The 14256-nt window shown below is 40.1% G+C and overlaps 1 protein-coding gene across 4 annotated transcripts in view; it reads left to right on the top strand.

The window, feature by feature from the left end:
• The window catches only part of LOC108264849 (P2Y purinoceptor 3), a 34245-nt gene extending 22090 nt beyond the window's left edge, over positions 1-12155 (top strand). For 3 of the 4 annotated variants that reach the window (XM_047155129.2, XM_017466771.3, XM_017466772.3), the window contains one exon: positions 10257-12155. In XM_047155129.2, coding sequence (XP_047011085.1) covers positions 10280-11287 — 1008 coding nt within the window. In that variant the 5' untranslated portion in view covers positions 10257-10279 and the 3' untranslated portion in view covers positions 11288-12155. Of the gene's footprint in view, positions 1-2610; positions 7386-10256 lie in introns of those variants that run through there. The other variant, XM_017466773.3, reaches the window with a different exon arrangement.
• The last annotated feature ends 2101 nt before the right edge of the window (positions 12156-14256 follow it).

A 14256-nucleotide genomic window follows, 5' to 3' on the forward strand; every position in this document is an offset into this window, starting at 1 on the left:
GACGAGACGTGCTACTGCATTCTGAATCATTTGAGGGGGTTTGATGGAGCTGGCCAGGAGACTAGAGAGTAGTGAGTTGCAGTAGTCCAGTTTTGAGATAACAAGGGAATAACTTTTCACACTCTATACAGTGCCTGCCACTAATATTGGCACCTTTGGTAAATAGGAGCAAAGAAGGCTATGAAAAATCATCTTTATTGTTTAACCATTTGATCTTTTGGTAAATAAACAAATTCACATAAAATACTCTGCGCTCATGGATATCAAACAATTACAAGCAAAACACAGGTTTTTATATATATTAATATATATATATATATATATATATATATATATATATTTGTGTGTGTGTGTGTGTGTGTGTTACGCTCCCGCCGGCAGATGTCACTGCGGCGTCGACATGCACGAGCGGCTTTAGAGAGCGCACGTGCACAAGACTTTTGTATATGGACACGCACCATTGTTTGTTTTGGTTCTCCCCCTGTTTAAGCATTGGTTGATGTTCGAGGGTGTGTCTTGATTTACTCCAGGTGTCTGTGTTTTAGTTTGATTGTGTTTGTTATTTAAACCCCTCGTGTTGCTGTGCACTTCGCCCAGTATTATCCGAGTATTTGAACCTCTGAGTGTAATGGTGAATACGTTACCCATGCTAAGCGGTGTTATTTCCGTGTCCTGTTCTCGTACCATGCCTTGACTTCAGTCCTATGTTTAACCCGTTAATCTTGTCCAGTATAGACCGCATTTCCTGTGTTTTCTCTGCTGTTCAGTAAATAAAGACGTTGATCTGCACCTGCTCCCGCCTCACCTCCCTGTATCGTCACAATATAGATATATATACAGTATCTCACAAAAGTGAGTACACCCCTCAGATTTTTGTAAATATTTGATTATATCTTTTCATGTGACAACACTGAAGAAATGACACTTTGCTACAATGTATAGTAGTGAGTGTACAGCTTGTGTAACAGTGCAAATTTGCTGTCACCTCAAAATAACTCATCACACAGCCATTAATGTCTAAACCGCTGACAACAAAAGTTAGTACACCCCTAAGTGAAAATGTCCAAATTGGGCCCAATTAGTCATTTTCCCTCGATGGTGTCAGGTGACTTGTTAGTGTTACAAGGTCTCAGGTGTGAATGGGGAGCAGGTGTGTTAAATTTGGTGTCATCGCTCTCACACTCCCTCATACTGGTCACTGGAAGTTCAACATGGCACCTCATGGCAAAGAACTCTCTGAGGATCTGAAAAAAAGAATTGTTGCTCTACATAAAGATGGCCTAGGCTATAAGAAGGTTGCCAAGACCCTGACACTGAGCTGCAGCATGGTGGCCAAGACCATACAGCGTTTTAACAGGACAGGTTCCACTCAGAACAAGCCTCGCCATGGTTGACCAAAGAAGTTGAGTGCACGTGCTCAGCATCATATCTAGAGGTTGTCTTTGGGAAATAGACGTATGAGTGCTGCCAGCATTGCTTCAGAGGTTGAAGAGGTGGGTGGTCAGCCTGTCAGTGCTCAGACCATAGGCCGCACACTGCATCAAATTGGTCTGCATGGCTGTCGTCCCAGAAGGAAGCCTCTTCTAAAGATGATGCACAAGAAAGCCCGCAAACAGTTTGCTGAAGACAAGCAGACACAGGACATGGATTACTGGAACCATGCCCTATGGTTTGATGAGACCAAGATAAACTTATTTGGTTCAGATGGTGTCAAGCATGTGTGGCGGCAACCAGGTGAGGAGTACAAAGACAAGTGTGTCTTGCCTACAGTCAAGCATGGTGGTGGGAGTGTCATGGTGTGGGGCTGCATGAGTGCTGCCGGTATTGGGGAGCTACAGCTCATTGAAGGAACCATAAATGCCAACATGTACTTCGGAATGCCTTCAGAGACTGGGCTGCAGGGCAGTATTCCAGCATGATAACGACCCCAAACACACCTCCAAGACGACCACTGCCTTGCTAAAGAAGCTGAGGGTGAAGGTGATGGACTGGCCAAGCATGTCTCCAGACCTAACCCCTATTGAGCATCTGTGGGGCATCCTCAAATGGAAGGTGGAGGAGCACAAGGTCTCTAACATCCACCAGCTCCGTGATGTTGTCATGGAGGAGTGGAAGAGGACTCCAGTGGCAACCTATGAAGCTCTGGTGAACTCCATGCCCAAGAGGGTTATGGCAGAGCTAGAAAATAATGGTGGCCAAACAAAATATTGACACTTTGGGCCCAATTTGGACATTTTCACTTAGGGGTGTACTCACTTTTGTTGCCAGCGGTTTAGACATTAATGGCTGTGTGTTGAGTTATTTTGAGGGGACAGCAAATTGACACTTTTACACAAGCTGTACACTCACTACTTTACATTGTAGCAAAGTGTCATTTCTTCAGTGTTGTCACATGAAACGATATAATCAAATATTTACGTGAGGGGTGTACTCACTTTTGTGAGATACTGTGTGTGTGTGTGTGTGTGTGTGTATATATATATATATATATATATATATATATATATATATATATATATATATATATATATATATATATATATATATATATATATATATACACACACACATAAAACACAGCTAGCTTTTTGCTTTATTTCATTACACAGTCACATGAAGCAGCACCATTAAGAAAACAGCAACCATCAAGATATGTTGATAGAAGAGACTGTTATGAGTTTTAGAACTTGGGACTTTTCTTACAATAGCCAACATTCTGGTAGACATGAATTCATGCGTTTAGGACAGAGCCAAAGAGGCTTTTTAACTCAGACAGTTATTTTACTGCACTGACTCCACTGAGATATTTATTACACAGGGAAACTATTACTTATGATTTTATTCTAACCACAAGAGCTGAGCAGAAGTGATTTAAGGAAAAGTGCAGAAGTCAACTTGTAGCATCTTGCTAATAATTGAAAATATGATTGCAGCTGCTAATAAGCAACATGTTCATTCATGGGGTAGTGTGTTACCATCCCGAAGTTGATTATTTTCCTATAACAGCACATCCTAAAGTGTTTTATAATTCCTCTTATATAATTCATTTATCATTAGTCTTAGATTATGTCTGCTATAAGTCCCTGTGAATGAGCTGAAATGGGTGTTCAAAGAGTAGTTGACATGTTGGTTGAGTCAATTAATATGAACAGTCATGTGAAAAAATATGTACACCCCACGGAAATTTGTTGGCTTTTTTTGACATATTTGGACAAGCAAACATTTGATCATCTTTGAAACCATGCCTATTAATAAAGGTGATACCCTCTATCAAATGACACGTACAATTGACATTTTGTAGTAATTTTCACCATTTAAACTAGTAAAAAAAAACACATCAGTCACATGGAAAAGTAATTACACCCCTACATTTATCATACCTTCAAATACATAAAATTAGAATCAGGTGTTCAAGACGGTGCCAGTGATTAGAACCTGCTTATAGAGTTAGGTTTCTCACGGTGAGCTCACCCCATGCCTTGCTTTCTCATTGGCTGTAGCTCGTCGCCGCAATCACTGCAAGTGACCACACTTTTCACACCACAGGATGTTGAGTCTCCTGATAGCTCCAGATATTTAGCATGCCAAATGTCTGTGTGGCATTGCCAATGCCTCTGTGATATGTCGACGAGCCTCAGCGGTGCGTTATTCAGTAGTTCACATTCAACGATTGACTGCCGATTGGCGAGCGCCGATTGCTTGTCGAGTTGCCTCCAGTCAAATGATTTTTGTTGGCGAGCTCTGCGACTTGCAAATCTTGCTTAAAATTGTGTAGTGTGAACTAGGCTTAAGTCTTGTAATTGTGTTAAAATGCATGCTTCTACAATCAAAAAGAGATTGCACAAATTTGACCTGCATGGAAGGCATGCCAGTGAAAAGCCTTTGCAAGACTACAGTTTGCCAATGAGAATATAGGCAAAGACCAGGCCTTTTGGACAGACAAATCAAAGATATTGTTCATAGAATTGCTTGGCCACAGTAACAGCAGACGTTTGGTGCAGACCAGCTTTTCAGGAGAAGCACCCCATACCAATTGTAAAGCATGGTGGTGGAAATGTTATGGTTTGCCTCAGGGACTGGACAGCTTGCATTCATTGATTCAACTATGAATTCTGCATCATATCAAAGAGTGCTTGAAGATATGACAGATGTGTAAGACAGATGTGAGGCTATCTGTCCAAAACTTAAAGCAAACCCACCAAGGAATGGCTCAGAAAGAAGAAATGGAGGGTTATGGAATGGCCTAATGAAAGCCCAGATTTGAATCCCATTGAAATGTTGTGGGGGGATTTGAAACATGCAAGTACATGCAAGGAAACCCTCAAATATCTTGCAACTGAAAGAATATTCCATGGAAGAGTGGTCAAATATTCCAGGCAAGCCTGACAATTACACAAAATGCCTACAAAAAGTTATTTCTGCTAAAAGGGGACAATACTAGATTCTGAAGCCAAGGGTGTACTTACTTTTTCCACAGAAGAATATCACATCTATTGATATTTCTGTTGAATAAATGATTGAAAAACTAATTTTCCTTGTGGGTTTTGTTCAATTATATCAACTTTATTAGGCACTGTTAATGGGTGGCCTAGTCTGATAAATCAGGGGTTCCCAGGGCAAGGCCCCCCAAATGGCATTAACATTTGACCGAGGCCCCCCTTTTGCAAGATGTCTTTAAAACACATTAAAAATACAGACTTCTGAATATATCCCCCTTTTTTTTTTAGTAATTACATCTTACATCTTTACATTACATTACATTAGGAATTGATTGTGTGTGTGTGGTTGTCTGAGAGTGAGAATTTCTTTTTCACACCAAATTGTTGAGGCCTCCCAGGCGCCCCCTGGTGGCCCCCACTTTGAAAACCACTGTGATAAATCACATTTTCTTTTACATTATGTAACAGAAGAGCTGGCACCAGGATGCGTTATGGGAAGGAGGCAAGTCGGCAGAGGCAGTGTGATGCTCTGGACAATGTTCTGCTGGGATACCTTGGGTCCTGGCATTCATGTGGATGTTACTTTGAAATGTACCACCTTTGAAAACATTGTTGCAGACCAAGTACATCACTTCATGGCAACAAGGTTCCCTAATGGCTATGGCCTCTTTCAAAAATTGTTCTGGAATGGTTTGAGGAACATGGCAAAGAGTTCAAGATGTTGACTTGGCCTCCAAATTCCCCAATCTGATCAAGCATCTGTTGGATGTGCTGGACAAACAAGTCTGATCCATGGAGGCCCCACCTTGCAACTTACAGGACTCAAAGGATCTGCTGCTAACGTCTTGGTGCCAGATACCACAGCACACCTTCAGAGGTCTTGTGGAGCCCATGCCTCGATAGGTCAGAGCTGTTTTGGTGGTACAAGGGGGACCTACACAATATTAGGCAGGTGTTTTTAATGTTATGGCTGATAGGTGTACTATTACACAGTATTCATACAAAATGTTCACACTATTAATTTCAGGATGTGATCTCTAAGTGCTCTATTATTCTCCTTATTTTAGTGTTGGAAGGTTTGACATCCTGTTTGGAACACATTCAGTCTCCATTGTAAGGATAATTATACTCACAGGAAACAATTGAGACTGCTGAAGCTTCCTGGCACACTTTACAGATTTCCTTACACACACACACACACACACACACACACACACACACACAATGATTGTACACATCTATTTGTAGTCTCTCATTCCTTCTCTCATTCATTTTCATACTAATTCATCCTTTAAATGTAAGTTTTCATAAATTGCATTAAAATGTTAAAAGTATTATTTACAATCATTAAGTTAAGGCAGCATATGTTTTTCACTGTGTATTATGATCGAGCTACATTAAAGGCTCCTGTTTAGCTGTACACCCTTCACACCATCCATTATTTACATTACTCTTGCTATGTACTATTCATTTTATTCCTATTATAATACACAGTTCACACTATACTTTTTTTTTTTTTTTTAACTTTAGTGTGCACACTATATACTGCTGTTATGATGATCACTTTTAAATCCAGATGTATTTTTTTCTTCACATGTGTCAAGCAGAGACAGGGTTTTGATGCAAGTGCAGGGAGTTTCAGCAGACAGATTTAGCTAAGGTAGGCTGAACTAGTGATGGAAGCTTTAGAATAGGTGATATTTACAGAGCCCAACTAGTGATGGCTTGTTAAGTCCACCTTAAACGAGCATGTTTTTGACTCAGCCAATCTCAGGTTGAATTCACTTTTTCAAATTACCTTCCTGAAACTAGAGATGCTATGCTGGGTACCTTCGCTTCAAAGCTGGGTTCAAGAATGTAGGGCACTCTCAGATGAGAGCTTTATCATTGCTTGTGTCATTTTCCTGTATTGATGGTTATTTGTAGCCTCGTTTAGCGATTGATTTGAGAATAAATGTCCAGGTTTGTTATGGTTTGTGCCGCTGATTTGTGCTGGGAACAGGTGATGTGATTATAAGGGCACTAGAATAATGTAGCAGATCAATTGATGGGTCATGTGACTGAGTTTGTAGTTCTTTGTTTGGCTTAAGATGCTTGAGGTGCTTATCAATACTCAAATTGATGCTTCCTCATTTCCTCACTCCTCCGTCCTTCAGACCGTGACCCGGAAATTGATCAAGTCAACCATCTTGAAGAACATATCAATTCTCTGATTGCACCGTGAGGAGGTGAGGAATGAGGAAGCTTCCATAGAAGCTAGGAGCGAGGATACACAGGTGTATCCTATGCGGAAGTGTTTCTTTTCTAAAAATCTAACGCATGTATAAATTGCCACAATCTCAAACAAAAAGTCCTTTGATGATGTGATGGAATCTTGTGTGAAATATAATTCAATAATAATATGCTTTACGATGATGCATGTCTGGATATGCAGGGCGTCCGGTGGCTTAGTGCTTAGCACATTCGCCTCACACCTCCGGGGTTCGAGTCCCGCCGGGGCCATGTGTGTGCGGAGTTTGCATGTTCTCCCTGTGCTGTGGGGGTTTCCTCCGGGTACTCCGGTCTCCTCCCCAGTCCAAAGACATGCATGGTAGGCTGATTGGTGTGTCTAAAGTGTCCATAGTGTATGAATGGGTGTGTATGTGATTGTGCCCTGCGATGGACTGGCACCCTGTCCAGGGTGTACCCTGCCTTGTGCCCGATGTTCCTGGGATAGGCTCCAGGTTCCCCGTGACCCTGAAAAGGAGTAAGCGGTAGAAGATGGATGGATGGATGTTTGGATATGCAAAGCTGCACAAAATATGTGATAAATTATGTAACCCAGACATTTCATGTGCTATCAGTGCATTTTGCTTTATTAAGAATGTTGTTATTAACCAAGCTCCAACAACATAACGACACATCAAAAAAACAAGCAAAAACGGCAGCTCCCTGAAGCTCATTGAGGTAATCCAGCTCAGCCCAGTCATCATTAATTGACATCGCGTTGAAGTGATGCTTGAGAGAGCGAGGATATTGCATTTGACATGCTTCGTTTCCTCTCTTTTCACATCTCATCCTTGCATCCTTCTCTCACATCCTAAGGGGGTGGAGCTAAGATGCAAGGAAAGGAAGCAAGGAAAGGAAACGAGGATGCACAAATACGAAATGAGAAGCACCCTTTGAGTTTGTGTTGGTATGTGGAGCAGATGTGACGACATACTTAGCACATCTACCATAAGAGTATTGCTATCGTATGTAAAAGAAACTAAGAAACTCTGGTACATTCATAACCCATCAACAAGATTCAAAAGGGCTTTCAGTAGCAGAAAGAAATATTAGACTCTTTGTCCAAAGGCAAACTGACACTTCTCTGTCACTGAAGAGCGGTGAGCTATAAATATACAAACAGGAGCCGATTATTGATGGACAAGATGATCACACTGTTAGCATAAGCCTGACAAACTTTACACACTTGTCCCCTTTCCTGAAAATGGATTAGAAATGATCTCACCTAATTAAAAAAATAAGTATGTAATACACTATTGGTGCTTCTCATTTCTTATTTGTGCATCCTTGTTTCAGATATGGTAATGAGCGTTTCGTTTCCCCACACACGCTGTAAGTGGTAGAACAATCACAACAGACTGGGCCATCTGACCAATCAGAGCAGAGTAGGCTCTTGGAAAGGAGGGGTTTAGAGAGACTGGATCTTTGATCGAACCATTTCAGACACTGTGGGGAAAGAGATGACGCTGCAATGTATATTATGAGAAAATTAAAGTGTTTTTTGGCCTTGGATGCATGTAAACCTATTGTAGGAGACCTCCAAAACAAAATTAGGAATCTTTAAAATAGCATAATTGAGGCACTTTAATCTTCATAAATTCCTGATTTACAGCTCCATATTAATTACTTCATTTGAGTCACCAACGATTTTTTAAAAAATGTTATTTCACAGATATAAGCAAATTTTCAGATGTTGCAGTTACAGCCACTTAGCTTCCATCAAGTTATTGATGTTTTGACCAAGTTAGGTCAAAAATGGGAACTGCAACACCTGTTAATAGAGATCCGTATGGATCTCTTGGGGAGAGGAGTTTTCCTGCCCCATGCTCACTCTCTGTACATTTTCAGCAAAGGTGGATTAGTGAACAGGACAGTTAATGACAGGGTTGCCAGATTGTGTTAGTTAAGACTCTGTGGCAGCCGTGTTCTTGTTTTATATAAAATAATCTTCATTAAATGTACAAAATTTCCACGAAAAATACAGAAAGTGCATCTATGATGTACAGAACCATTCTATTGTAAGATATATTACAAAGATTGGGAAGGAGAAAGGGGGATAGTGGAGTGGATGTCTATACATCAGAAATATGTCCAAAATACTTGTTTCCCACTCAAAGGTTGTGAAAAAAGTATAAATGTTTCTGATTTTCAATGCTAGTTTCAGGTATTTCGTATGGTTTTTATTATAGTATAGTTGGGATAGAAATTTTGCTGCAGCCTGTCAACCCTGGTTAATGATATTACCTTGAAACACAGTTGAAGGTATGTCTAAATCCTCTCAAAATGAGCTGCGAGACTTTATTGTGGATGGCTGTATGTTGTCGACTCTCAAATGCTTATTATAGGGTTGCTCTAAAAATTCACTAGATAGTAGCCTCAAGTGTGATAGCCTCATGACTTTAATTTTGTTTGAGGTTATGCTGGTATTATTTTTGGACCACCCCACCAAAATCTATGGTCACGAGACATATCTGGATTTAAGTCCACTTCGCTATGGCAAAACTTGATTGTTCCTAATTTTAGGCAGTTTGCCAGAATTCAGTCACTATAACATCTGATAGATTTTCTCATACCACCACACATGTATACTATATTTATACATATTTATACTATAACTGCCGTTACATTTATGGTACATTCATGCTTAGTGTTTCCGGGATAGGCTCCAGATCTACCAAGACCCTGACCAGCATAAAGCAGTTACTGAGAATGAATGAATGACATACTACTGTACCCCATACACACTATTCATAGTGTTTCTATTAAAAACTATGTGCCGTTGTTCTTTTAGGGCAGTTTATTTAGTTTATTTTCTATTCTGCAGGGAATATTTATATTGTACATTTACATTTATGGCATTTGGCAGATGCCCTTATCCAGAGTGACTTACATTTACCTAATTTTTCTGAGCAGTTAAAGGTTAAGACCCTTGTTCAAGGGCCCAGCAGTCACAACTTGGCAGAGCTACGACTTGAATTTGCAACCTTCCAAGCAGAAGTCTACCCTCTGAATAGTCAGCTTATTTACAGAGAGTATATTTTTAAAACGCAAGCATTTCTGAGTCTTGTTTCTATTTACATGTAGAGTTATAATTGAATATTTATTTATGATACAGACTGTGTCTTACTTGGTATGTGTTAGCAGATGTGTATTGTACCTGTAAAAATACAAACACATTTATTCAAGTTGTGGTTCCAGACATTAATGAATTGAAACACTTGAAGGGAATTAGTTTGGCTGCTTCTGAGTCTGATTAGTGTGATTGATGCCAAAGCCCTTGGTGTCAATGCCAAGTAGCATTACACACTGACTTCCTGCGTAAATCACATCCAGATCCCAGGAATGAATTAAGAGCTATTTGGACCGGTTCCTTTTATTTTATGAGCTCATTAATAATTCAGCAATATTAATATTGAAGTCTTAGGACATGAATCATAAAGTTCTTATTTAATTTTTATTTGTTTGGTAATGACTCCAGTGTGTGTATTCCATACATATACTCCTACTCTGTGTTATTAATTCTCTGTCTCTTTCCTCTCCCTGTTTTAGAATGTAAATCAATCATTTCTCAGATGGAGAACGCTTCCTCATCATCCTCCATTCTCCCTTCCTGCACCTACAGTGAAGATTTTAAGCGCATCCTCCTCCCTGTGGTATACAGTGTTGTCTTCGTCCTAGGCTTGCCACTCAATTTTGCTGTCATTCTGCAGTTGTTTGGAAAAAGACGTTCCCTGACTCGGACCAACATCTACACGCTGAACCTGGCCGCAGCCGACTTCCTGTATGTGTGCTCTCTTCCTCTGCTCATCTACAACTACGGCAGTCGAGACTACTGGCCCTTTGGAGAGTTGATGTGCCGATGGGTACGTTTCCAGTTCTACAGCAATCTGCACAGCAGCATCCTTTTTCTCACCTGCATCAGCGTCCAGCGCTATCTGGGCATCTGCCATCCGCTGTCCCCGTGGCTCAGAAAAGCAGGACGTAAGCTGGCATGGGCTGTTTGCGCCAGTGTTTGGGTCATTGTAGCACTTCTATGTGCACCTACATTTGAATTTGCAGCCATGGGCATCCAGAGAAACCGTACCGTGTGCTACGAGTTGAGTCTGCCTGAGCGCTCGCAGCAGTACTACCCATATGGCATGGCCCTCACCTGCCTGGGCTTCCTGTTACCCTTTATGGTCATTGTGGTGTTGTACTGCAGGATGGCACGGGCTCTGTGCCAACCGGGCAACGCCAGTGGTGAAGCAACCAAGGAAAAGAAGTGCAAAGCTGTGAGGATGATCGCCATTGTGGTGCTGGTGTTTGCCGTCAGCTTCCTGCCGTTCCACGTGACCAAAACTATGTACTTGCTAGTGAGGACCTTGCCTGATGCTCCATGCCAGCTCCGGAACTTGTTATCGGTGGTGTATAAGAGTACGAGACCCTTTGCCAGCATGAACAGCGTGCTTGATCCCATCCTGTTCTACTTCACACAGCCCAAATTTAGACGTGGCACACGCAACCTGCTGCTCAGGATCTCTACATTTAGAGACAGCAAACCAAAAGAAAGAACACAAGATCTATTAAACAAAAAATCATGAAGGGTATGAAATAATAAAGCATGTTCCCACCAAGGTTCATTACCTACTGAGGAAGAGTTCCAGAACTATCCTATGTGAGAACATCTTCATTCCTGACCGTAATGAAATAAATGACGTAAACAGTATAATGACATTTCACCACACAGCAAAATTAAAATAAAACAATGTACATGAATTATGAGTAAAGTACAGAAATTAGCAATGCATTTAAAATGGAAAAAACCCTACATATTCTTTCCTTCATTAAAACACTAAAATATACATAATGACTCTGCAAATTTCTGCAATGTTTGCCATCTCCCTTAAGTTTGCTGCCACAAGTGTATTATTAATTAATAATTATTATCATAATTAATCACATTTTCCATGAAGTCAACATAACATCTCAATCTCCATTAATCACAATCCTAGCCATGTTCTAATAAGTCCACAGTCCACAGATACTCACACACAAACATTCTCTATGATCACAAAATCATGAGGACAGAATATAAAGGTTTAAATGTCTAAATCTATTTTCATAATCTTATGTGTGGAGTACAGTTTCCTGTGAAACAGGAAAGTCCTTCATTGGCTGTGTAAGAATTATGCTTCTGAAGTCAGTCATATATTTATAAAAGTTATTCATACTTGTAATATATACCATACTTCTCCATACTTACCCTGTCCAGGATGTACCCTGCCTTGTGCCCGATGCTTCCTGGGATAGGCTCCAGGTTCCCCTGCGACCCTGAAAAGGAGTAAGTGGTTGAAGATGGATGGATGGACTTCTCCATACTTCAGAATCATTTCTCACCAGTTTTTTTTAGCATGTGTATAATATTGATGGTAACCAGAAGGAATGCAGAGTAAGAATTAAATTTTTTTTTTTAATTTTTTTTACCCATTTTCTGTACCGCTTATCCTACATGGGGTTGCTGGGAGCCTGGAACTCAGGGCACACTCATGGGGTGCCAATTCATCACTTGGAGGAAACCCCTGAAGCACTGGGAGAACATGCAGGCTCCATGCGGGAATCGAGCCCCCAACCCTGGAGGTGCCATGCGCCCCCGTGAACAATACAGGATAAAATAAAAAGTATTCAGTAGTGCACATTAATTCATTCACTTGACATCAGTAACCGCATTATCCTGGTCAGGATAGTGGTAGATCGAGGAGTGGATTGAGGCGGGAACAAAAGTCCTTCACTGGCTGTGTAAGAATTGTGCTTCTGAGGCCAGTCATATATTTATAAAATGTGAAAATATTATCTGTTTGTCTTTTCAAATCATGTATTTTTAAATGTAGTTTGAAACATTATTTCTGACAAATATCTGTCTGGTCTGAAACTGCTTGTCACAGTTGCCTGAAGCACTAGCACTAAAAAAAAACAAGAGAAATGCTTTGTGTTTATATGTGTATGTATGTTTGATATTATAAATAAAATGTATTATCATACTAAGTGATTGCACAGTGGACAGGGGTGAGGGTTACTGTCAAGTCATGAAAAACACTCCTAAACTCCAAAAACATTTTATACCCAGGTCTCGCATGCTTAGTAGAGAAAAAGTAGATAATCTCACCTGGATTCTGTAGATTTGACCTTCTACTGTAATCATAAATATAAAGAAGACTCTTGTTCACAGCACATCCTTTCAACACACAGTACTATTTGTCTTTACTCTTCTACACCTGTATATTGTAGTGATTTACAATTCCACTACCAGTGTAAATGTGAATACATGTGAAGGGCACCCTGTAAGACTTAACGACTTCAGCCACTAGGTGGCGTGATTTACCAAGAATAGCTGCCAGCAGTGCACCTTCTCCTACTGTAAACTGCACTTGGCTACTCTAGGCTAAACTTGGCTACTCTAACTTGTATCCATTGAAAGGGAAAGTATTTATGTCCTGAATTGAATTTCACACACCCTAGTGCTTCCTTATGCAAGTATTTATATAATGAGAAAACATAACTGAATCTATAGTATGAGAATGCAGGCTAGACACTGTATAAATGACTGAATAAATACTGTATATGAAGACATTTAAATTGCACTCTTGTTTTGAGCATGTATTGACGCATCTCATACTTATGACTTAAGGTTACACCAGCAAACCTATAAATGGAAATGTGTATAACTGTTGAAAAGACATTTGTAATGTAAATGTAGTGCCATTTAAGCATTTTTGGCCTGTGAGAAGATGACTAATTTGTGAAGCAGTTGGGTGTCTTGCAGCTTTGTGGTGTCATAAAACCTGTGCATGTGTACTGTGCAGTCATGTCAACCAATAAATGTGAATTTGAGAAACATAAACTTTAAAAATAGGCATCACTGTGTTATTACCTGACTGGATTTGGATATCATTTTATATTTTTGCTTGTGTTATGCCACAATGTTTGTAGTTGTGTGTTGTGCTCATGTCTTTAGACGTAGGCTATCTAAACTTTGCACTAATATACAGTATTAGAAAACAATAAAACCACTAGAAGTTATGTGTATGTCTTGTTCTATCCATGGTCTGTGTCTTCAGGTTTATTTTGTGTGTGTGTGTGTGTGTGTGTGTGTGTGTGTGTGTGTGTGTGTGTGTGTATATATATATATATACACACACACACACACACACACACACACACACACAATGAATGAGTGATCAAACACAATAGAATGGTAGTATAATTTTAGGTCGGCATGGTGGCACCTCAGAGCTCCAGCTCTCTGGGTCGATCCTGAAGTTAAATAACTGTCTTTGTGGCGTTTCTGTTGGCGTTCTTCTTGTGTCTGCAGGTGCTTCCAAAAAACAGCCACTCAGAGTGTGAGTTTATGTGTGGTATATTCTTGCTCTGCACCTAGTCTATCCAAGTGTTCCCCAGATAGGCTCTGTATTTACTGTAACCCTGAAACAGGATAAAGATGATGATAATTGAATTTATAATTGTATAAAATTGAATAAGAGCTATAGAAGTGCACTCCTATAAATAACTTTTT

Source organism: Ictalurus punctatus, chromosome 4, assembly GCF_001660625.3.
Source record: "Ictalurus punctatus breed USDA103 chromosome 4, Coco_2.0, whole genome shotgun sequence".
NCBI lineage: Eukaryota > Metazoa > Chordata > Actinopteri > Siluriformes > Ictaluridae > Ictalurus > Ictalurus punctatus.